Raw genomic sequence first — 26,136 nt, 5'->3', positions numbered from 1 at the left:
GTGCTTTTACCAGTGTGTCACCAGAGCTCCTCTTGTGTGACAGTAGTATACAAAAATGTACTCCAGCTCTGAGAATAGGCAGTATATACCCACATGACCATCTGTAAAACTTTAAATAGTTTAAATAGCTATATAAGAAGCTATGTAATTTTTTGCTGACAAGAAATGTTACATAAAAGTTCAGCGGAGATTACTGAGTGAGGAGTGGTGTCAGATGTGATTAATGAGTGATTAAGGCTTGAACTGGATTTTGAAAAGTAGGTAAAATTTAAATAAGTGGAAAAGAATCGATAGGACATTCTGGGTGGAAGAGAAAGTTTGAAGATGATTAAGATGTATTTTGGGGACAGTGATTATATCAGCTTGGCTGAAGGTTTGTTAGATAGGAAGTCAAGAAGTGGTTTGGGGAAGAATTGTGAAAAGCTTTGAACGCCATGTTGAGAAGTTTGAACTTTCCATGTAAGCACTGAGGAACTATCCAGTGATGATGATCATTCCATTTTTTCCGCCTCTGTTAAACTTCTGGAGCCCTGGTGGCGCATTGGTTAAGAGCTCAGGCTGCTAACCAAGACGTTGGCAGTTCAAATCCACCAGCCGCTACTTGGAAACCCTGCGGGGTTGCTGTGAGTTGGAATCTACTTGATGGCAGTGGATTTGGTTTTTTCGTTTATTAAACTTTCACTGTTCTTTTAATGCTAACAATAGAGATCACAGTATATGTTTGACATTACATTATAATACAAATTATTACTTTGTTTCCTGATAATACTGGAACTTCAGAACACTTGCAACACCGTTTACTCCCCTTCCACTTTTTGCGGCATTGTTATGCATCTTAATTAGGCATATATTTTAAACTCCTGAGGTATTACTAGTATGGTTTTGTACAGTCAGTGTTCTTTTGTATTTACTGTCTGAATTCCTTCCTACGTTTTTGTTTTTTTGTCTGAGATCATTCTCTTTCTGCTGAAAGAACTTTCTTTGGTGTACTACTTGCTATGTAGGACTGTTGGCAGCAAATGCTCTTAATTTTTATTTTTCTGAAAGCATATTTAATTCACCTTTATTTTTGAAGGATGTTTTTGCTGGATGTAGAAGTCTAGGTTGGCAATTCTTTTTTCTTTTAGCATTTTAAAGATGTCATTGAGTTGTTTTCTGGTTTCTGTCATTTCTATTAAGAAATCACCTGTCCACCTTATTATTGTTTCAGTGAAGGTAATGTGTTTTTTGTTTTGTTTTGTTTTCCGTCTGAGATTGGGATATTCTCTGTCATTTTATTTTGTGGTTTACTAGACTTTTGTTTTCTAGGTGTGTTTGCTTTCTTTGCTTTTTGTATTTTTTTTTTGTGTGTGTGGATTCATTGAGCTTCTTGATTCTGTGGCTTAATGCCTTTCACCAGTTTTGGAAAAGTCTTGGTTATTATCTCTTCAAATATCGCTTCTGTCCCATTTTTTCTCCCCTTTCTTTCTAGGACTTCAGTTACATGTTATTGGATATAACATGGTCTAAGCATGTTTTTTACATTTCTCATATTATAAATTCTTTTTTCCTTTAATTTTTCCCCTCTTTATTTCTTTCTGCTGTTCAGTCTGGGTATTTTTTCATTTGTCTGTCTTGTGCTCTGTCCAGTCTACTGTTAAATCTATATAATGAGTTCTTAAATTTTTTAATAGATTCCATTTATCTAATACCTAAAAATTTTTCATCTGTTCTGAATATATTTACCTCTATTTTCTTGAGCATATGAATCACAGTTATTTTAAAATTCTTCTATACTAATTCCAGTGTCTGGATCACTTGTGGGTCTACCTCTTTAGTCTCCTTTTCCCCTCAGTTTGCTGATATGGTATGGTGAGGTATCTTTGAATGCCTAGTAATCTTTGAAAGCCAGACACTGTATAAAAAACTCTAGAGTCTTCAGCTGATCTTGAGAAGGTTCTGTCTTGCTTCTGATAGAGTTGGCAGAGGTGGGTATGGGGTTAGGGGATAGTGTGGTATACTTTAGTCACAGACTGAGCTGAGTTAAGGCTGGATAGCCCTCACGGTCACCCTTGAGAGGTTTACCCCTATCAGAAATTTTAGTCCCATTTTTTTTCTGCCTTGCTTTTATAGCTCTTTTATGCCTTTAAATGTATGCTTTTTATAACTCATCCAGCTTTTCAGTGGAAGCATTGACCATTAGTTGCTCCACATTACATAGAATTGATATTTTTCTCACCAAATAAGTATCTTTTGAGCAGAAGAGTAAAGTATTAGGAAGGTTAGAATATTAAAGAGTATTAGGAAGTCTGTTGATGGTTTCCAATACGGAATAGGGAGGGCAAGAGGACAGATAACCCAGGATTCCAAAAAATACCTGATATTTCCTGCTGTGGCTGCTTATCTCTTCAGTGTTCCTGTGGGAAATGAATGCTAACAACTCAGGCAAGAAAAGACCAGCTCAGGAAGAGCAAGTCATCCAAAAGAAGAAATCCCAAAAGTGTTTGGTCCCTAGCAAAGAATAGAGCTAGTAGGTTGTTGTTAGTTGCTATCGAGTTGATTCTCACTCATGATGACCGCATGTGTGCAGAGTAGAACTGCTCCATTGGGCTTTCAAGGCTATGACATTTCAGAAGCAGATCACCGGGCCTATCTTTTGTGGTGCCTCTGGGTGGTTTCGAACCTCCGACTTTTCAGCTAATATTTGAGTGCTTAACTATAGACCTAGTGTTTTTCTAGTGCTGTCTTTGAGGAACTTTATATTAATTCATGCTAAATGAGAAAAATTAGGATGATTTATACCTTATATGGAAAAATATCAATTTGAGCATGACTATTTTTTTTTATAAGATTAACCAGTCTAGTTGCTTGGTGTTAAAATGTTCTTTCTTTTATGAATTGATTGGTGGTAGTAGATCTTTGGTTAAAAAATAAATAAATACAAATTGACATACCTACATCAGTTCCCCAGACTCCTTTTTGAAATTTTGTTCTGATAAAGGAAATCTGAATGTCTTGGAACTGTAATTCTTCTTAAGGCATTTTCAAGTCAAAAGGACTTCCAGATAGAATTGGTCAAGTCCGTCTTACTTCACCAGCCACGTGGAGAAGAATGAGGGGAAAGAAATTGGGATCCTCGGTGACTGTCCTTGAACGTGATCAGTCCAGGTTACCACTCTTCCTTCTTGGATGGAGGAGAGGTACAGTTGCAGGACAGTAGGCAGGAGGGGAAGACAAACTGAAAGTTTCCTTAGACAGTAGCACCAGTGAAAGAAATGGAAACGTTATTTGGTGGAATGACAGTGATTGCAGTTTTAGATTTATTGAGAATGGGACATCCAAATCGAAATGTTCAATGGTAGCATGATAGTGCTTTACAGCATAAAGTGAACCTTGGAGTTCTTCTAATGTGTATTCACTGACATCAAAGGAGAGACTCTACTTACGGCCCTTCAGTGACTCTACTTTTCAGCAAGTCCATGCCTGATAACTTAGTGTATTTCTCTGTACCATGTACATTATTGTACATAAGTCATGCAAAATAATACAAAATAAAATTTAGCTGCACTTGACTTTATGGAGACTTAGCAAACACATTACCTTGACTGAGAAAGTTGTCATAACAAAATAGCAAATATTGATTAGTAACCAAATAAAATAAATCCCATTATTTAATGTTCTTAATTTTGAAAAACAGTTTTAGAATATGAACACCATAGACATTACAAATTGCCATTTTATTGTTCAGGAAAATTGCTTGTTACCCTATATTTTACTTTTGTTATTTCTTTGAGTTTGCAAACAAGGCTTCTACACTATTTCACATGTATTGTGCTTTATTAGATACCCATGTTTTTAAAAAATAGACACATTGAACGTTTACTTGTTCCATATCTTCTTATTACTTAAATTCATGATTTCAGGAGATCTGACTATTTTATGATCCTGGTTAGCTAAAATGCTAGTGGTGCTGCAGTTGACTTAAGTCAATTTGCAAATATACCACTTTTTTATAATTTATAAATATCTTTAAATGGAAGAAAGTTTCCCTGATATCATAAAGCTGTTTTTGAAGACAGGCTCATTGTGAATAATTCAGAAAATGTGATTAGAAGGGTTTTTCAGGAATGATAAGAGTACTTATTTTTTCTGAGCGTATTTTTAATTTGCTAGTAGTTGCCTACGTATTAATGATAGGGTTGGTAATACAAAATTTCTGATATTTTAGCAAGTGACATTTAAAAAATAGTAACCATGATAGGCTGTTTTCATGTTCAAATGAGTGTAAATTTATCTGCTGCAAATTTGAACCCTCCCACTTTTATTCCTCTCCCCATCCTAGCAAGAAAAGTGATCTTTCCCTAATAAGTAATTTTAAATTATTATTTTTTTAATTGTGCTTTAAGTGAAAGTTTACAGTTCAAGTTAGTTTCTCATACAAAAATTTATATATACATTGTTACGTGACCCTAGTTGCTCTCCCTGTAATGTGACAGTACACTTGTCCTTTCCACCCCAGATTTCCCGTGTCCATTCAACCAGCTTTTGTCCCTTTTTGCCTTCTCATCTTGCCTCCGGACAGGAGCTGCCCACTTAGTCTCACGTATCTACCTGAGCTAAAAGGCACTGTCTTCACGAGTATCATTTTATGTCTTAGAGTCCCATCTAATCTTTGTCTGAAGAGTTGGCTTCAGGAATGGTTTCAGTTCTGGGCTAACAGAGTCCAGGGGCCATGTCTTCCATAGTCCCCCAGTTTCAGTCAGACCATTAAGTCTGGTCATTTTATTAGAATTTCAGTTCTGCACCCCACTTTTCTCCTGCTCTGTCAGGGACTGTGTTGTGTTCTCTGTCGGGGCGGTCGTTGGTAATAGCCAGGCACTGTGTAGTTCTTCCAGTCTCAGGCTGATGGAATCTCTGGTTTATGTGGCCCTTTCTGCCTCTTGGGCTGGTATTTTCCTTTTGTCTTTGGTGTTTTTCATACTTCTTTGCTCCGGGTGGGATGGGATCAATTGATGTATCTTAGATGGCCACTCACTAACTTTTAAGACCCCCCAGATACCACTCACCAAAATGGGATGCAGGACATTTTCTTCATATTATGTTAATTTTATTCCTAGTTCTTTTTTACTTGTTAGAAGTCAGTCAAAATGGTAATTTTATGTATTTATTTTTTGGATTATCCACTTGCAAATTGATATAAAAAATTCCTTTTTGAAATCTGCTAATATTTGAGTAGTAGTACTTACTTTTTCTTTTTGTCTATTCACTGCAACTTTTCTTTAGCATATAAACAGTGTGAAACTCATATATTCCATTACAGATGGTTTGACATTGGTTGTTTGATAGTTGAAGATCCTGTCCATGGCATTCATCTAGAAACATTTACACAAGCCACACCGGTGCCTTTGGAATTTGTACGACAGGTTGGTTTTCTTATTTTCTTTTTCATTATGTTTCTGAAGAAACTTGTAATACTGTTTTCAAAATAAAAATTTGTATTAGATATATTGTTGAAATATACATTCTTAATTTTGACCAGTCTTTTCTCTTTTAGCCTTTTTCCTTGTTTTCCAACCATCTTTGAATAGATAATGCATGATTAATCAGTATTTTCCTTATTTTTTTCCTTTGTTTTTATGATTGTGTTTCCTGCCCTTAAATTAGAAAAAGATTAACCTCTTCTGCTTGTTTTATACCCACCGCTTTCCCCTTTATCTCCCATTTTATTTCTACTGTTACCTTTTCCTTTGACTTGGTCTTTCTCTAATTGTTCACCTTCAGTAACAAGTCAGTATTAGAAACCTTAGGCGATAGGCACGTGTCTTAAGTTTCATTGACTGAAAATGGAATTAATATTTACATCAACATAGTTTTCAGAAGAATACAGGCATAAATGTAAAATGATGTTGATTCCTTATGTAATCTGTCTTATCATATTTATACTTTTATACATTGCTTAATGTTATTTTAAAACTATCTCTTAAAGCTGTTTGGGACTTGTATGCATTTGAGAGAATCTGATAAAACTATTGGGTCCTGATAAAACAAGTATGCAGTTACATACAGATTTGGCATATACGCTCACAGAATCCTTGAAAGCCACCTCAAGCACTCTTGGAGGTTTATAATTCAGAAAGGGGCCTAAGAATTGACACTTGGAACTTTGAAATTTTCTTGAACCTCTCATTTATGCCACAGTCTTACCATAACTTATTTTGAGAAGTTCAAGAAAACATTTTTATAGATGTGAAAGTTAAACATACTCCAGTATGAAAGTGATTAAAAGATTTATAAGCAAATACTATGCGTAATTTATTATACTGCTAAATTAGATGAAATGGTTGATTTTCTAAGAAAATGTAAATTGCTATACTTGACTAAAGAATAAGTATTAGATTGAACCATATAAAATTGCTGTCTTTGAAGGTCAAAAATAGTCAAATGTTAGCAATTTCATATGATTCAACTTAATGAGATTATCCAGATGAAGCATTACAACAAAAGAAATCCACCCAGCTCCCAAAAGTACTGAGTCCTTATGGCTTGGGAAGTGAGCTCTACCAAATATTCAAGGAACAGATGATTCTCATGTTGTGTAGAGTATCAGAAATAAAGGTAGAAAGATTTCTAGTTCATTCTGTGAGACCTATCTGTTTCCTAAACACATGGTAACACCAAAGAATATTTTACTTCAGTATCATTTAGGAAATAAATGTCAAAATTAGAATTATTAAATGAACATTGTATCTTGACCAAGGAAGATTTGTCCTGGGAATGACAGGATGGTTCAACAATAGCAAATCAATATATAATTCAATATATGAACAGATTAAGGAGAAAAAATTTTAATAGATGTTGAAAGGGATTTGCTAATGATGAATAGAAGTGTATGCGTGTACTGGAAAATCAAAGCAAACATCAGATCTACTGATAAGACATTATAAACCTTGTAATTAAGGATGCTGCTATCCTTGTCACTGTCACTATGATTGCACCTGATTTAAGGTCAGCAAATAATGGCCCACCGCCACATCTGGCCTACTGCCTGTTTTTCTAACTAAATTTATTGTAACACATCCATGCCGTTTGTTTACATTACTGCTTATGACTGCTTTCACATTACAGCTATAATTAAGTAGTTGCAGTGGAGCCTACCCGGTTTACAAAGCCTAAAATATTTACAATCTGGCCCTTTTTCAGAAAAAGTTTACCGACTCCTGCTCTGGGTGTTCTATTACAAAAGAACAATTAAAAAAAAAATTTTATTTTTTTTGAGGAAAGAAAGACACATGGTGGTCAAAAAGCAAAGAGGGGCCTATATGTGTTAATATTGAAAGATACCTCAGACATACACTAAAAACAAAAACAGTGCATCTAGTGCGATGCCATTTATTGGCAGGGAGGGTAAATGAGCTTTAAAATGTATATAAGTGAATAGAAAGAAAAAGGCCTGGAAAGATAACACAGCAAACTATTAATAGTGGTTAATTCTGGGGAGTGGTATTTAAACGGTGTCATTTGCTTTTTACTCAGCTTTTAATTCTGTTGCTTTTATTTTCTTTTTTGTTATATGGTTCAAAGTTCAGAAGGTACAAAAGTGTATACCTTGATATGTCTTCCATCCTTAGCTATTCAGCTCCTCTCCCTGGAGTATAGTCAGTGATACCCATTTATTTTTTATCCTTCCTGAATTGTTTTATGTTTGTGCTTCTTTATCGTTGAAATTTTTTACTTAAGGGAATAGAAATCAGCTCTCAGGGAATTAGAACTTTCATTAGTATGTTAATCCTATAAGTGAAAGTCTGGAAAATACACTTTCATAATTTTTGCTTGTTGAACTTAAGTATAAATGATCTCCTCTCAGCCCCCAATTAAAAACCCAGCTGTTCTGGGTTTTCGCTGATAATATCAAATACCTTACTATTCAAATAAGGAGCCCCAATGGCACTGTGGCTAAGCACTTAGCTGCTGGGTTCAACCACTGACCTTTCAGTTAGCAGCTTGGGAGAAAGATGTGGCAGTTTGCTTCCATAAAGATTTACAGCCTTGAAAACCCTGTGGGGCAGTTGTATTCTGTCCCATAGAGTCTCTGTGAGTTGGACTGGCAGTAGGTTTGATTTTTGGGTGCTATTCAAAAGTATGATCCTCAGCCTAGCATCATAAGCATCACCTGGGAACTTGTTAAAAATGCAGAAACTCAGGCTTCAGCCCAGAATTACTGAATCAGGATCTGCATTTTAACAAGACCCTCAGGTAATTGTTACACTTATCAAAGTTTGAGAAACACAGTTCTGCTAGTGACTCTGAACACCTTAGTGATACATCTGCTATTTCTCTTCTTTGAAACAGTAAAATACTGATAGTGCAGTGTGGATTATGGAAGATAATAACTTAAAACAGTGGTTCCCATATGCTGGGTTGTTTGCATCAGACTTACTCAGGGAGCTATTTTGTAAATAGTGTATCATTTCTCTGGGACCCAGCTATGGAGTTTCCAGTTTAGTACTCTTAGGTGTGGCTTGAGAAATTGGTTTTATAAAAGGTCCTCAGAAGATTGTGATATACAGCAGATTTGGGGACCGTGATATAGATCCATTTTATAGATGGGTATACTCCTCTAGACTATATCCGATACCCTAAAACAGAAAAACCACATTATTCGTGGATATCAAGCAATGAGTTTATTCTTCTCTTGTGCTTGTGTAGATGAAGAAATGATTTGAGTGGGAGCAAACATAGGTTGGGTTAAGTATAAATGACATAACAATAGTTGATGCTCCCCTGGATTGGATAATATCGATAGGCATTAGTTCCTGGGCGGTGCAGACGGTTAAGCACTGGATTACTAACCAAAAGATTGGCAGTTCAGACACACCCAGAGGTGCCTCGGAAGTAAGCCTGGCAACCTGCTTCCAAAAGGTCACAGCCTTGAAAACCCTGTGGAGTAGTTCTGCTCTGCACACATGGGGCCACCAAATGTTGGAATCAAATCTACGGCAACTAACAACAGCAACATTAACTTATTCAAATACCAGTGCAGTTTCTGGGAATATACTTGTATAAATTAGTTAAGCAACTCTTTTCTAAATGAGTTGAAGCCTTAAGTTTCCCCTCTTTCTGGTAGGAACTTTAAGACTGTAAAAAGATACAAGTAATATTTCCAATTTAGAACTAATCCAGTTATTAGCTAGAGGTTACACTGAATATAGAACTAAGGCCCTCTGACTGAACTTCGTTAGTAGATGGGGTCATTAGATTTAAGCCTTTGGTTATATTTGAACAACAAAATGAGCTTACTGTAGATACTTTAAACAAAGTAGATGTATGCAGTATTGTTTTGATTTTTTTTATAGCCCTGTAACTTCATTGCAGTTGGCAGCCTAGTGTGTTTCTCAGGATTTCTCATAACCTATATTAAAAGTAACCTGAGAGACTTTGAAATGTCACTTAGTAACACAGCTTGTTCCAGTGATATTTTTAAATGTATTATAAATAATATCTACTTAATTTTTTTCATAGGCTCAAATTCTAACTCCCCAGGACTACAGTTTAAGGTGGTCAGGCCTTTTGGTAACAGTGGGTGAAGTCTTGGAAAAGAGTTTACTGAATGTCAGCCGGACTGATTGGCACCTGGCTTTTACTGGCATGTCTCGCCGACAGATGATCTACAGTGCAGCCAAAGCACTAGCAGGCATGTATAAGCAGCGCCTACCACCCAGGACCTTGTGAGAGAAGACTGGTGTGGGATACTGAGCCTTTTCCTCTCAGCTTGATGTAAAAGAAGCTTTTGTACCTTCTTTAAGTTGAACAGCTGCAATGAATCCAGCTTTTATAATTTTCCTGTAGGCTCCAATTTTTCTTTTTCTGGAAAGGCATGATGTTATTCTAACATGAAAAGGAACAGATCCTTTTTAAAATCATATAATTTCATATACCATAGTTCTCAGAAAAGAAAATATATAAACATTTATAGCACAATTTGATATATCAAATTTATAAGGTGGAAAGTCATGTGCTAGAACATTTAAATTAATGATATATACTTGATTATTTTGTTTTTTTAAGAAGACATAGTTAATTAAAAAAATGTGTTTACTGAATAGTAAAGCATTGTTTCTTTCTATTCCTGATGAGTCTCTTCCCCGTCAGTCTGGGAAGCGTCTGTGTGCGCACATGATCTCAGGGCTGATGCTGAGCGCTGTGCTCCACAGTTTGGCATCACAGACTTGCCTGTAGGCAGATGGTGTACCTTTCTATGCATACTTTTAACAACATGGGCCAAAGTGAATTGAGCATTTTCTTTTTGTCATCATGTATACATATAGGCTGAAAGATTCTACTTTATTGTCATTTTTGGCATCCATAGATTCCTACTAAGATCGTCAGAGTACTGCATTTTGTTTGTTCATTGCTACGTGGTAACTAAGTGGCAAGTGATTCTAGTATATTTTAAATCAGAAGTATTCATGTTATTTTGTTTAATACTGTTCAACACTTCAAGTATAAACTCTGACAGCAGCCATTGGTTTTGTCCCACTCATATTCACCCAGCTGTGATAGAGAAATTTTGAGAGGGAATTATTGTTTATGGGATTGTATGTCTCTTAGTTTAGTTAAGATTACTCCTTATTGGTTAGCCTTAAACACTACTTTTCTAATTTTGTGCCATTGCCATTCTGTCATTACTTTTTCTGGAAGTTTTCAAAGAACTATTTTATATTCAATCTAGTTTTTTTAGTCCATTTTGTATTTAGTGAAAGTTCCCCACCCAATAATATATTTTACCATTTTTTGGATTTATATAAATCAAATAATTTTTCCCTTATACTATTCTATATCTGCAAGTTCAAATAAACTTTTTGAAGATATTTTCTTGTATAAATGTAATTTAATTTTTATTTACTCTTTACAATTCTTGAGATGTAAAAGGATCAGCACAATCCCTTGTAGTTTTATGAAAGGTGTTGAAACTCTTATCCTGCACTGCCTTTACATGTAAAGTTTGCTTTGTATTGAGAATATTATTGCAAGTAGTTATTTGATTTCTGATATATTTTACTTGAGGTTGAAAAGAATATTAATTTTGCAATCATGGTATATGTTGATTTCCAAACACTGCATAATGACTGTTCAGACAAATTCAGGCCTCTTTGTCATTACAAGTAATGAGAGAAAGACAGAGCCAGTCGCAGTGGAACTTTTTTGCCCAAGAGTAATAGGGACAGAACACTTTTTTTTCCTCTATTGGTATTTTTGGAATATTTTATCTATGCTTTCTTCACCTTGCATGAGTAAGACAGAGAAGCCTTTTTCTACCATTTGCTTCTACCTTTTATCTTAAAAAAAAAAAATTAAGATTATTTTAATGTCAAAGCAAAATAATCGGAATCACCCATGAAAGTAAATCAGAAGCTACCCTTTTCTAACAGTATTTTGTCATGGCATTGACCTTATGACAAGCACAACAGAGTCATTCATCAGGGATTGAAGGAATTTCTGCTATCCCCACCGCCTCATTATAGCAGATTTTTACAGGTTCTAGAAATATCGGAGTTTGTATATTCTTTTTATTTTACTAAGTTTCACTTATCTTATTATTTGTTGGTTTTGAGTGTTGTTTTAATAGAATCACAAACATTGGTAACCAGACATGTGATGACTTTCCTAGAATCTCCACAGAGCAATGGCAGGGTTATTCCATGGCTTGGTCGAAGCCAGATAATTTTTCTGCACCTGGTAACCTGGTGAGCCTTCTGCTCTGTGTTGCTGTGTGAGTGGTGAGGAGGATTAGAGGAGGGCAGATGGAAGAGAAATACGTGAACTGGTTCTGCCTCTCTGGTTGCTTTTTTGGCCCAGTTATCTTTGGAAGGCATCAGACCATGGCTGACTCCACGTGCTCAGCTTTCCCAATCTCTTATTTATTTTTTCATCCTTGGTTTTTTCTCTGTTGTACACGAGACTAAGAAGAGGCAAGAAAAGTAACTCATTATCTCTAACACACCGTGGCAACTTTATCCAGGCAGCCTTTTAGTGGTGGTATTTAGGCATAAAATATGCTAATCATTAAATCTAAGGCACAGTTGCCTTTACCAATTATCTAACTCCTTCTCCCCCTTCTTTTCCCTTCCTGCCCATTTGCTTATAGCTCCCACACTAACATTTATTTACCTTTTTTTTTTTTTTGAGGGGGGCTCTATTTCCTTTTTTCTCCCTCAAGCTTCTTGAGAAAACCTATGTTTAACATAGTTCTTTACCAATGTTGTTTTGGTCTTTTTTGTTGTATAGTTTCTCCTGAGGAGCTCCAGGAACTACTTACTGAATTTTATAAGCTTATATACACTTTCTTGTTTTAATTAAATAGTTCGAAAAAGAACAGGAAAGCTGCAGAAAGAGTAAATTAACCGCAACCTCAGTTGACAGAAGGTTATCAGATTATTCAGTTTAAGACCCTCCTACATTTAAGTGATTGAGGTAACCTTGGGCCTAGAACTGTGCCATAGACTTCTGGAGTTGGAACAGTCTTAGTTCTCCCCTCTGAGTCTCTTGTCATTATACTTCCCCAGTCTTTGTTCTTTTATTTCTCGAGGATTAATGAGATAGAAAATTGAGATGGATGAATATAGACAAAGAGATAGACAGTCATGTGTAGCTTAATATCCACTATGCATACTGTGAAATAGGACGTTATGTGATTTCCACGTGTACAAACACATTACAGGCAGTCCCCGAGTTACAGACATCTGACTTATAGACAACTCATACTGAATAACGGACTGCCATAAAGCCTATTATATTAAAAATTTGAGTTAAATACATACAGTGGTTCATAATAATGAACACATGCACTACTTTGTAATGTGTTTGAAAACACTGCATGGTTTGCAGGTGTTTCTTAAGTGTTTTATATGCATAAACAAACCCATTGCGAGCTAGTCGATTCCGATTCATAGTGACCCTATAGGACAGAGTAGAACTGCCCCGTAGGTTTTCCAAGGAGTGGCTGGTGGACTTGAACTGCTGACCTTTTGGTTAGCAGCTGAGCTCTTAACCACTGCACCACCAGGGCTCTTTATGTGCATAGAAAGGTAAAATATGTACTATACAGTAAGATAAACGTTTGACTGATGCTAAATAAGAACCATATATACCTATTCCAGCTCACCTACAAATTCGACACAAAGACAGACTTATGAATGGATCTCGTTGGTAACTCAGGGACTGTCTGTATACAAGAGATACACATGTCACATGTGGGAAGTTGTGTTTGATACATCCAGTTACGTCTGCCACGTTCTGTTACTTGTGCTAAGTCCCATTCTCCAGTCGGGATTTCTGATCTCTGTTATAGCCCTTACAGGACCACGGGCAGATATACGGTCAGACATTGCCCCAACAAATGTTATATGGTGCGTGATCGTATATGAGTATAAATGAAAGTGTTACGTACATTTATTCAAAAACTATGCAAATTAACAGTATACTCAGGGTTCAACTAAATTTCTTTAATATGTCGTTAAATTTGCTTTGTTCCTTTACTAGAAAAAATTCTAAGCAGGAATTTGTGTTCCATTACGCCAAATTGATGCTGTTTTATGTTCTAGAAGATGTTGAGTTATCCATAAATTATGAAGAGACTTGGATATTTTTATTCCCAGTATATGGTATTCATTTTAAGTGGATAAAACCAATTTTCTAAGTATGTAAATATGTTATAAATAAATGATATTTTGGTTTCACAAAAGTGTATAATAATTTTTTTAAATGCCAATTTAATATTAATATTGTATGAGATGGATACATTTTCCTTTTTTTCTGCGAACTGGTTATTGGCTGCCAAGAATTCTTGTAGAACAGCAACTTCAAAATCCCATTTTTCTAGTGGAACTGTAACATTCAAATATACCAGACTTGCTAACTTCCAATTTCAAAGAAGTAGAATATTTAGAGGAGAGGATACATTGGAGATAGGGGCAGTAGGCAACAAGTTAAGTAAGGCCTGTGTACGTAAAGAGACAGTAATTTACCCTTGACCTCCAGAAGTGTCTTTTTAATTATTCTTTACTGTATTTGCTATTCTGAGCCTATGATGCCAAAATAAGAAATTTTTGTTCTGATTTGGGGGTAGAGGGGGTATTTTCCAAGAGACAATAGAATATTGATTTTTTTGTTGTTGTTAGACAAAAGATAATATTGTATCCAATAAACTAGAAAAACACCAATTTAGGGTCCAGGAAAGGCCCTGGTAAATTTATACTTAGTTTCAAAATTAATTGGAGAGGAAAAGTTTTGGTAATAGAAAAAAAATTGACAAGATAGAGTATGAAGGAGTTTTAAGAATTTACAGATAAAGGAAGTCTTTTAAGTTTTCCTTAAAGGAAACTCATTTTAAGTATTTAAAGCAGTGAGAAAGTAAGAGGAGATAGCATTTATGTGATACGTACCTATGGCTAGTTAGACACTGAAGTCGGCACTTCAGTCTGCATTGCGGTATTTAGTCCGAATGACTACATTTTATTACTCCTGTTTTTATAGATGAGGTAACTTATATTAAGCTACTTGCCCAAGATCATCACCACAAATGAGTCACGGAGATAGAATTCAAACATAGAAGTGTACCACTTGCTAAACCATTTTCATTTCACGACATGCTGAATATTTGCTTCAGGAATTTATGGGTGCATAACTAATCGTATAAATATTTGCCAAATGAATCAGAATTCATATAGTTAAGCACCGCTTAATGTCCACTATATGTTCTGTGAGAGGACATTAATGTGATGTGGACATTGTGCAAACACTGTATTACATATACAGGAGACGTGAGATACATGCATTATGTGCAAGAAGCTGTTAACATTTGCTACGTCCAGTTATGTCCAGTGTGTCCTGTTCTCCAATTGGAATTTTCAAACTCTATTATAACCTTATGGGACCATGGATGTATATGTTGTCGAATGTTATTTGAATGGACAACGTTACAGCGTATGGCTGTAATGGCATGAGGACTTTGTCCTAGTCACAGCGGTTAAGGGCTCGGCTGCTAACCAAAAGGTCAGGAGTTCAGATCCATCAGCTGCTCTTTGGAAACCCTGTAGGGCAGTCCTACTCTGTCCTGTAGGGTCGCTATGAGTTAGAATTGACGACAACAGGTTTGGTTTGTTGGTTTATTTACCTTTTCCAGTATTTAGCAAATTAAATCTATAAAATGGAAACTGGATTTCAGTCAACTTCTTGTATACCTTCTATGAGTAAGGTGTTGCTTAAGTGGTACCAATTCTAACCTATTCAGTAGCTTTCTGATAATTTCAAGCAGATATTTCTCATAATATTTTGTCCAGCTTTTCTGTTTGTTCTCAGTGGGAGGGTTGGATCTAAACAACCTAACTTGATTTTGCTATAAGTGAAATGTACTTCGTTTAAATGCTTTTGGTCTTTAAGCACACAGGGAAGACTACAGGATTTATGGTTCGATAGGGATTTTCAAATACAAAGTTCTTTGTAGAAACCTTTTAAAATTCCAGGTAACTTGACTTACAATATAATGTGTCAGAACAAGTAGAACTATAAAGAAATTAAGTTTTTGTATACAGTCAACTCCCAACTCCACAGCCTGCACACCTCTGAGACTTTTGCCTGTTGATTGGAGCGAAGGAGAGTCACAGGTACTTGGATGATTGGTCATCGTGGCTTTTGCTCTGAAGTAGCCACTCTTCACAGTGCAAGTTGAACTTTCATGTCCGCAACGTGGTGACTGCCCATTATTGTGAATTCCACTTGCCTCTTAGGCTTCTGTGGAACTAGTGTTACAACTGTCAATAATGCCACTATACCCCATTGCCTGGCGCAATTAACCACTTAATAATTTTTTTTTTTTTTTTAAGTAAAGGAACTCAAGTCTGACCCCATAGGCCATATTCTTTCTGTATCATGCAACATCATTGTTTAGTGGATAGTTTGTTTTATTTCTTTTAAATAAAAACACATTTAAAATAAATGTAATTCTGACTTTGAAGAATGTTGTTGTTAGGTGCTGTTGAGTCAGTTCCAATTCATAGCAACTGTTACGGATTGAACGTTACGAATTGAATTGCATTCCCTAAAAATGTGTGTCAATTTGGCTAGGCCGTGATTCCCAGTATTGTGTGATTGTCCACCATTTTGGCATCTGATATGATTTTCCTATGTATTGTAAATCCTACCTCTGTGATATTAATGAGGCAGGATTAGAGACAGTTATGTTAATGAGGCAGGACTCACTCAATCTACAAGATTAGGTTGTATCTTAAGTCAGTTTCTTTTGAGATATAAAAGAAGCGAGAAGAGAGTTAGGGGGACCTCCTACCACCAAGAAAGCAGAGCCGTGATCAGAGAGCATCCTTTGGACCTAGGGTCCCTGTGCTGCGAATCTTCTAGACCAGGGGACGATTGATGACAGGGACCTTTCCCCAGACCCAACACGGAGAGAAAGCCTTCCTCTGGAGCTGGCACCCTGATTTTGGACTTCTGGGCTCCTAGATGGTAAGAGAATAAGTTTCTGGTTGTTAAAGCCATCCCCTTGTGGTATTTCTGTCATAGAAGCACTAGATAACTAAGACAGCTACCCTGTGTACCACAGAACAAAACTGCCCAATCCCGTGCCATCCTCAAAATCATTGCTGTGTTTGAGCCTGTTGTTGCAGCCACTGTGTGAGTCCCTCTCATTGAGGGTCTTCCTCTACAAAGCATGATGTTCATTTCCAGGGAGTGGTCCCTCATGATAAATGTCCAAAGTACTTGAAACAAAGTCTCACCATCCTCGCTTCTAAGGAGCATTCTGGCTGTACTTCTTCCAAGCCAAATTTGTTTTTCTTCTACTATATTCAGTATTCTTTGCCAATCCTGTAATTCAAAGGCATCAATTCTTCGATCTTCCTTATTCACTGTGCAGCTTTCACATGAATATGAGGCGATTGAAAATACCATGGCTTGGGTCAGGTGCACCATAGTCTTCAAAGTGACATCTTTGCTTTTTAACACTTTAAAGATGTCTTTTGCAGCAGATTTGCCCAATGCAGTACATCATTTGATTTCTTGACTGTTGCTTCCATGGGCAGCAGTCAAGAAATCCTTGACAATTTCAATCTTTTCTCTGTTTATCATGTTGCTTATTGGTCCAGTTGTGAGGATTTTTGTTGCCTTTGTTAAAGAGTAATCCCTACTGAAGGCTGTAGTCTTTGGTCTTCATCAGTAAGTGCTTCAAATCCTCTTCACTTTCAGCAAGCAAGGTTGTGTCATCTGCATATCACAGGTTGTTAATGATCTTATTCCAATCCTGACCCTGCATTTTTCTTCATATACTCCAGCTCCTCGCATTTTTTTCTAAGCATACAGATTGAATAAATATGGTGAAAGGATACAATGCAAGTGCACACCTTTTCTGATTTTTAAACCACACAGTATCCCATTGTTCTACTCGAACAACTGCCTCTTGGCCTATTTACAGGCTCTGCACGAGCACAATTAAGTGTTCTGGAATTCCCATTCTTCGCAATGTTACCTGTAATTTGTTATGATCCACACAGTCAAATGCCTTTACATAGTCAATGAAACACAGGTAAGCATCTTTTTGGTTTTCTCTGCTTTCAGCCAACGTCCATCTGACATCAGCAGTGACAGCCCTCGTTCCATGTCTTCTTCGGAATCCAGCTGGAATTCCTGCTGATGTACTGCAGCAACTGTTTCTGGGTTTTCTTCAGTACCATCAGTTCTTGATCTTATGCTATCTCCTGAAATGGCTGAACATCAACCAGTTCTTTTTGGTACAGTGACTCTGTGTATTCCTTACATTTTCTTTTGATGCTTCCTACATCATTTAACATTTTCCCTGTAGAATCCCTCAGTATTGGCAGCTCGAGGCTTGAATTTTCGGTTATTTCAGCTTGAGAAATTCCAAGCATGTTCTTCCCTTTGTTTTCTAACTTTAGGTCTTTGCACATTTCATAATAATACTTTGTCTTCTCCAGCCGCTCTTTGAAATCTTCTGTTTAGCTCTTTTACTTCATCATTTTTTTCCTTTTGCTTTAGCTACTCTGTGCTCAAGAGCAAGTTTCAGAGTCTCTTCTGAGATTCATTTTGGTCCTTTCTTCCTTTCCTGTCTTTGTAATGACTTCTTGCTTTCTTCATGTATGATGTCCTTGATGTCATTCCACAACCTCTCTGGTCTTTGGTCATTAGTGTTAAATGAGTCAAACCTATTCTTGAGATGGCCTCTAAATTCGGGTGAAATATACGCGAGGCCATACTTTGGCTCTTGTGGACTGTTCTAATTCTTTAGCTTCAATTTGTATATGAGCAATTGATGGTCTGTTGCACAGTTGACTGCTTTGAAGGGTTCAAGACTTCAGTGGAGGAAATAACTACGGATGGGTGGAAATGGCAAGAGACCTAGAATTAGAAGTGAAGCCTGAAGATGTGACTGAATTGCTATAATCTCGTGCTAAAACTGTAATGGATGAGGAGTTGCTTCTTGTGGATGAGCGCAAAAAGTGGTTTCTTGAGATGGAAACTACTGGTGAAGATGCTATGAACACTGTTAAAAAGAAAACAAAGAATTTAGAATATTACATAAACTTAGTTGATAAAGCAGTGGCAGGGTTTGAGAAAATTGACTCCAATTTTGAAAGAAGTTCTCCTGTGGGTAAAATGCTATCAAATAGCATCGCATGCTACAGAGAACTCTTTCGTTAAAGAGGCAATTGATGCAGCAAATTTCATTGTCTTATTTTAAGAAATTGCCACACCAACACACCCTTCAGCAACCACCACCCTGGTCAGCAGCCATCAACATCGAGGCAAGATCTTCCGCCAGCCAAAGATTGTGACTTGCTGAAGGCAAGTTAGCAATTTTTAGCAATAAAATATTTTTAATTATGGTATGTACATTTTTTTTTAGACAATGCTACTGCACACTTAATAGACTACAGTATAGTGTAAACATAACTTTTTTTGCCCTGGGAAACAAAAAAATTCATGTAACTTGCTTTCTCGTGATATTTGCTGTATTGTGGTCGTCTGGAACCAAACCTCAATATCTCCTGTTGTGGTGACACAGTGGCTAAAGCGCTCAACTGCTAACCCAAAAGGTCAGTGGTTTGAAACCACCAGTGGCTTCGTGTGAGAAAGATGTGGCAGTCTACTTCCATAAAGATTTATGGCCTTGGAAACCCTATGGGGTTATTACGAGTCAGAACTGACTTGACAGCAGTGGGTTTGGTTTGGAACTGAACCCAGAATCTCCATTATTAAAATACAGGTGGTAAGACCCAACGCACAAGACTGTTGTGGGAAATAAAAGGTGCAAAACCCACACTCAGTTCCTGAGAACATATGTGTTATGAACTTATACCCACACTGTTTCCTGATGTTTAAAAATAGGAATTTTTCATGAAATGTAACCCCTAAAAGCTAGCTATCTACTTAAATTTATCTGCTTCAGTGCTGGAGAATGAACTGTTTTTGGACTTACCATAAGGCATGTCAATCTCCAATATAGGCTTTCTTAATAACGATGCGGGGTTTTTTCAAGGGTAGTTTTGACTATACAGGCATTTCTGTTATAATCTGATATATGCATTCCTAAAAGCCCTTTCTATAAAATTGTGTTCTAGAAATGACAGGACTTACGGGAAGAGATAGGACTGGTGACAGACTATTCAAAACCTATGCAACTTTGAAATGAGAACATTAACAAGACCAATAAAGCCTCAATTAAAATATTCCCACAATTTTAAAAAACATGTTCCTAATAAGTAGAAAAATAAAAGAGAACTTTAACAGGAGAAAAAAGGTGAAGGTAGCTGGATGGAAAGGGAGAGCAGTAATAAAAGACTGAGGGTGTTGAGCTTTGGAAAAAGGACAAATGACAGAATGATCAAGGACAACTGTGCGCCTCCAAGACGGAGCAGGGGTTCCATTTAAGCCAAGAACGTGGGTTGAATGGGCAAGGTGTGTAGTATGTCAGGGCTTCCTGTGCTCATCTGTGTTTGTGATTTTGCATTTAGGTGTTAATACTTTGTTGCAGAAACCAGTGGGACTGCTAGGTTTTACAGACAATATGTACCAATTGTATATAAGCTAATTGTTACAGAAAGAGCCCTTGGGTGGTGCAAACAGTTAAGTGATCAACTACTAGCCCAAAAGGTTGGTGGTTCAAACCCACCCAGGGGCTTCTCAGAAAACAGGCCTAGGGATCCTCTTCAAAAAAGGACACAGCCTTGAAAACCCTGAGCAGCTCTCCTCTGTACACATGGGACCACCATGAGTTGGAATCAACTTGAGAGCAACTAATAACAACTGTTAGAGAAATGTGGGTTGTAGCGGAAGACTGAAGCTGATATTTGCCTTATTCATTACCTTTGGAAACTAATTGCCATTATATATACAAAAGCACTTCGTAAACCATCATTAAAAAAAAAAACAAAACCAAACCCATTGCCATCGAGTTGATTCTGACTCATAGTGACCTTATAGGACAAAGTAGGACTGCCTCTTAGGGTTCCCAGGGAGCAACTGGTAGATTTGAACTGCCAGCCTTTTGGTTAGTAGCTGAGGTCTTAACTACTGCACCACCAAGGATCCACAAACCATCATAGACAAAGTCAAATGCCACAGGGGTCAGACAAGCAAGAAGAGTGAGTGACCTGGGAAGGGCAGAGGCTGCTGCGCTGGAGAAGGTACAGCCCAGCCTCAGGGGCCAGGTACTCTCTGTTTCAGTTGATGGTTGCCCCATAGGATTGTGGACCTGGTGTGGTGAGATCAACTGATATTTTCAAGGGAATGGAGATGCATGGATTTTTATATGAAATTGCTTAATTCTTAAAACTCTGACTGCAGAAAATATGACAGAGTTGGGATTCAGTCATCGAGATCCCAGTTTTGCCCTGTTAGGGTATAATGAACTGTGCAAATCTACATGTCTGTTCCCCAGAGAGCTTTACAATGAGGAGAGTTCTGTGATGGCTAGATGTGGCCTCAGCTGTGGGTTTGTGCCAACTGAACTCAAGATCTGGTCTCAGGAAGCTACATAGTGTACGTTCCAGATGCTGAGATCAGGGTTAAATTCAGTTGTCTGACACTTAGATTACTCCATCGTTCCCGTTTATTTTCCTATAATTGGGCTTTCCATGCTTTCCCCTAATAATGTAAAGGCGAGTCTCTTTCTGCCTTTGCAGAGTTGGTATATCCAGAATAAGCTCCAGCACTTCACGAAAAATGAGAACATAATGCAACAGCCTGAAACTCTTCCTGTAACTTTTCTCCTTATCGCTGCTTCGTTCAACACTAAAACAACTGGCAGGAAAAAAAGTCCAAGTGTTTCTAACAAACACGGCTAATTGGATTCTTAAGTCTCTTCTGTAACATAAAAACTGAAGTAGTTTCAAAGCTAAAACACCAGTTAACAACAGGGCTTGTCATGGAAAGAACACTTTACAAGCAAACCTTAATACCACATTTGTAGATTAGTAGATTTGCGTAATGGTTTGTTGGCAAGCCGGGTCTTTTTCCCCGTTTCTTTTGCCTGTGCTAAACACTCTAAAAGGCTCTAAGCAAGTATCCTAGTCAGCAGGAACTTGGCAACTAGTATCTCCTTCCTGGAACCCCTGAGCCTTGCTTCTGCCTCAAGACAGTGAGCCAGCCAGCCACCCAGGCGACGCTTTATGAACCTGACGCCATGAAAAGGACAGTAAATTAGGGGGAGCTGGGATTCATCTGTCTCTTGCAGAACACCCCATTTTGAGTATATGAAATGTGTATTGCCAGCAGGAGTTTCTGAGACAAGATGTTGAGGTGGTGTCTGCTTATACAATTTTATTATTTTTTCAGCTGACTTGGCCCCACTGAAGATATAGGAGGTGAGAGGGAAAGAATGATTAAATTGCCTGGTAGTCAAAATACACTTTTTCCTTGCTTCTTAGTTTGAAACCAAGGAATAGTAGACAAATATTTCCATGAAGTAATAATTGCCCCTTGAATAAGCATCCATTCATTAAAAAAAATCAGTCTATGCCAAATGAAAGTGAAAATGTGTACAGAATCGTGGTGGAAAGTATAGATAATCCAGCATGAAATCAGAGACAATTAACTGGGTTTTCTGAGTTTACACTGTTGCTTCAGGAAGATAAAGTCTCCTTTGTCATGTTGTTGTGTGCCATCAAGTTGATTCAGACCCATAGTGACACTATATGACAGAGAAGCGCACTATAGGGTTTCCTATAGGAACAGATTGACGGCCAGGCCTTTTCTCCTGGGGAGGCACTGGTGGGTTTGAACCGCCTACCTTTCAGGTAGCAGCCAGCGCTTACGTATCAGATGGATGATAACCAAAACCAAACCAAGCCCACTGCCACTGAGTCGATTCTGACTCACAGCAATCCTATAGGACAAGTAGAACTGTCCCATAGGGTTCCAAGGAGAAACTGGTGGATTTGAACTGCCGACCTTTTGGTTAGCAGCCAAGCTCTTAACCACTGTGCCACCAGGGCTCCATCAGATGGATAGATAGATAAAACTCCATTCACCGAGGGCCTGCTCCATGCCAGGCGCTACTTTACACACATTATTTAATCCTCACTTTGCACGGAAGGTACTCCATTTTACAAATGAAAAAACTGAAGCTCAAAATGGTCACTAACTGGTGTAAGGTCGCACAACTACTAAGAGGTGGCACTAAGACTCAAACCCTGTCTTATAAGATGCTGAATTTCGTGTTCTTTCCACGATGCCTCCAAAATGCATTTGGACAGGCGAGATATAGATAAAATGAAGCTGAGCTTTATAGGTAGATAGCTAGTCTGTGTGTGCCGCTACATACATGCTGGGCAACTCTGGGGCATATGACAAGAAGAATAAGTCAGGAGTTTGGCTTTGGAAGGAGGTCAAAGGGGAGATAAGCACATAAACAAATGATAGCAAGACTCCTGTGCAAAGCACTGTCGTTGAAGCAGAGGGGTCTGAGTGAGAAGCCTTAGGAGGATGGGAGATACTTGCTAGAGAAGATGACATCCGAAGGTCTCGAAGGATGGCCAGGGATCTCCAGTGTTCTGCATGGGGAGCACAGCACATGCTAACGCAGGAAGATGGCTGCACGGGTGCTCAGAGAAGCACAATATGTTCTGTGTCAGGAGAAATAGGATCAAAGATCCTAAGGGCTGGGTTGGGGCCATTCATGTTATAATGGAATTTTTTCATGAGGCCACTAAAACCAAAACCAAACCCATTGCTGTGAAGTCGATTCCGACTTAACAGCGACCCTCTAGGACACAGAGTAGAGCTGCCCCATAGGGCTTCCAAGGCTGTAAGTCTTTTTGGAAGCAGACTGTCATATCTTTCTCCTACAGAGTGGCTGGTGGGTTTGAATCAGTTAGTAGCTGAGAGCTTAACCATCGCACCACCAGTGTTCCTCGTAAGACTGCTAGTTACTAAAAATGGTTTTTAGAAAAAGTTGCAAATAGCAGTGTAAAAGAAGAGTTGGCAGTAGAGAGAAAATCCAACTAGGAAGATGTAAAAACAATCCCAGTGGGAAATGATCAAGGTCTGGAATAAAGCAATGGTGTCCAGGACAGAGCCCTGGTGATGCAGTGCTTAAGCGCTTGGCTGCTAACTGAAAGGTCAGCGGTTGGAACCCACCAGCCACTCTGCCAGACAAAGATGTGGCAGTCTGCTTTGTAAAAGGTTTACAGCCTCGGAAACCTTATAGGGCAGTTCTACTGTGTCCTATCGGGTCGTTATGGGTTGGAATCGACTCGATGGCAGTGAGTTTTTTGTTTTTGGGTCCAGGACAGATGAATGGGAGAAATCACATAACTTGGTGGTAATGCCAGCTGAGAGAGAAGGAATCGAGGCTGACCCTTCGGTCTCTGCTCTGGAGACCAAGTGGATACCGTACATGGAGGTGGTGCTGCAGGTGGAGGAACAGTTTTGATGGGGAGAAAGGCTTTGGGCTGCATATGTATATATGTAGGATACTTAAAACCAGTTACTGTTGAATTGATTCTGACTCATGGTGACCCCATGTATGTCAGAGTAGAACTGTGCTCCACAGGGTTTTCAATGGCTGATTTTTCTAAACTGCCAAGCCTTTGCTCCAAGGTGCCTCTGGATGAACTCCAACCTGCAATTTTTCAGTGAGCAACCCATGTGCACTAACCATGTGCACTGCCCCATAGGGTTTCCAAGGAGCGGCTGGTGGATTTGAACTGCTGACCTTTTGGTTAGCAGGTGTAGCTTTTAACAACTGTGCCACCAGGGCTCCATATAGGATACTGCGGCAGGTGATATCTTTGGTCCTTTGCCGGCTTGAAGCGAACTCAGCACGTACTCTCTTCTTGTGATGACATGACAGTACTGCCTCATTATCCCATGGTTTCCCAGAGCCAAGGGGAATTGTGTGATTTTTGGAGCACGTCTGAATTACCTGAGGCAGCATTGAAAAACCAGCTGCCACCATAGACAGGTTCCCAGACATACAAAGTAGAAAAACTGTCCTCATTGCTAGAAGAGAAGCAAACCCTAGAAAGCATTTAAGAACCCTTATCTTGTAGGCCCTAGGAAACCAGCTGGGCTTTGCCTTCCAAATTACAAGTGGACTCCAGATTCTGGCCTCCCAACTTCTTCATTTTCTTTCTTCCCTGTAATTCTGGGATACCAAAACCAAAAACCAAACCCACTGCCGTCGAGTGGATTCCAACTCATAGCGACCCTATAGAACAGAGTAGAACTGCCCCATAGAGTTTCCAAGGAGCGCCCAGCAGATTTGAACTGCTGACCTCCTGGTTAGCAGCCATAGCACTTAACCACTATGCCACAGGGTAAATTAACCAGCAGCCATCAGTGTCAGAGTGGAACTGTGCTCCACCGGGTTACCAATGGCTGATTTTTTGGTAGTTCCTCGACAGACCTTTCTTCCAAGACCTCTCTGCGTGGACTCAAATCTCCAGCCTTTTGGTTAGCAGCTGAGTGAGTTAACCATTTGCACCAGCCAGGGACTCCATAGGGTAAATTAGGTAAGTTAGGTAGAATGAATGAATTTAGCTTTAAGACGACAATATGTAGCCGCAGACTCCTTCCTGGCCACTAGAGGGCACCAGTTACACACAAAATGTCCAGGTTTCAAAGCCGGCAGCGCTTTCCCCCCACAAACATTCTTTAAATACATCAAAATGAAATGGAAATGGCTTGTAATAAAGTGGCTTCCCACTGCCTCTGTCCTCATTAACCCCCTATCTGCTAGTGAGTAAAAAGAACATGCTACATTGGACTTTACAGTGTTTTCAAGTTTTACTTTTAGCTCAGAAATCTAATAAATCAGGGATATGAAGAACAAATGTTTAACACAAGAGTACAAGACTGTACATTATCTTTGCTACCATTTATCTTGCTCTTACCGTGTGCCAGGTAATGTGTAAAACATATATGAATTTTGCACATGGTTTTCTATCAGATCCTGCAACATGTGAAAATGGCTGTTGTTGGCAGGAAGCTTCCCCTAGCTAGCAATACTCTGAGATAAAATTCACCACTCACTGTATAGTTATGTCTCCTATAAAACCTACAGTTAAGTTCCTCTGTTGAAAGTTTAGAAAGAAAAACTGCTCAGAAGTTTAGTTTATATAACCCTGTGTGGTGCAAATGGTTACTATTAACAGAAAAATAGGCAGTTTGAACCCACCTAGAGGCACCTTTGAAGTAAGGCAATCTACTTCCTAAAGATCACACCCTTCAAAACCCTACGGACAGCAGTTCTACTCTGCAACACATGGGGTCACCATGAGTCGCACTTGACTAGATGGCAACTGATTTTTTTTTTTTTTTTGGTAAGGGATTGCAGAGAAATAAAATATCACAGCGAAGTGGCCAACCGTCCAGTTTCCACTGGCTTTGCCTCGTGAAACTGAACCCCTTGAGACCTGGCTTGGGGTTTACACAGCAAAAAGGGGGCTCACTGTTTCTCCTCTGGGATGTGTTCTCTATCTGTAGTCTGCTTTGGCAAAAGAAAGAAAGTGAGCAGTCACCATGAAACTTGTTGATTCGGTTGAGTGCTGACAGGTACTGTGTACCGAATAGAATTACAGAGACTCTGCTCACCTCAGGGACACCCAAGATCAGGTCAGATATAATTTA

The 26,136-nt window shown here is 38.4% G+C and overlaps 1 protein-coding gene across 1 annotated transcript in view; it reads left to right on the top strand.

The window, feature by feature from the left end:
• The window catches only part of PRRC1 (proline rich coiled-coil 1), a 47,560-nt gene extending 21,756 nt beyond the window's left edge, over nt 1-25,804 (top strand). Inside the window, exons 8-9 of the mRNA XM_064275619.1 lie at nt 5,300-5,402; nt 9,499-25,804. Coding sequence (XP_064131689.1) covers nt 5,300-5,402; nt 9,499-9,708 — 313 coding nt within the window. The 3' untranslated portion in view covers nt 9,709-25,804. The remainder of the gene's footprint in view (nt 1-5,299; nt 5,403-9,498) is intronic.
• The last annotated feature ends 332 nt before the right edge of the window (nt 25,805-26,136 follow it).

This window comes from Loxodonta africana, chromosome 2 (assembly GCF_030014295.1).
Source record: "Loxodonta africana isolate mLoxAfr1 chromosome 2, mLoxAfr1.hap2, whole genome shotgun sequence".
NCBI classification, from domain to species: Eukaryota; Metazoa; Chordata; class Mammalia; order Proboscidea; family Elephantidae; genus Loxodonta; species Loxodonta africana.
Note: the sequence above shows the minus strand (reverse complement) of the source record. Positions and strands in the feature narration are given on the sequence as shown.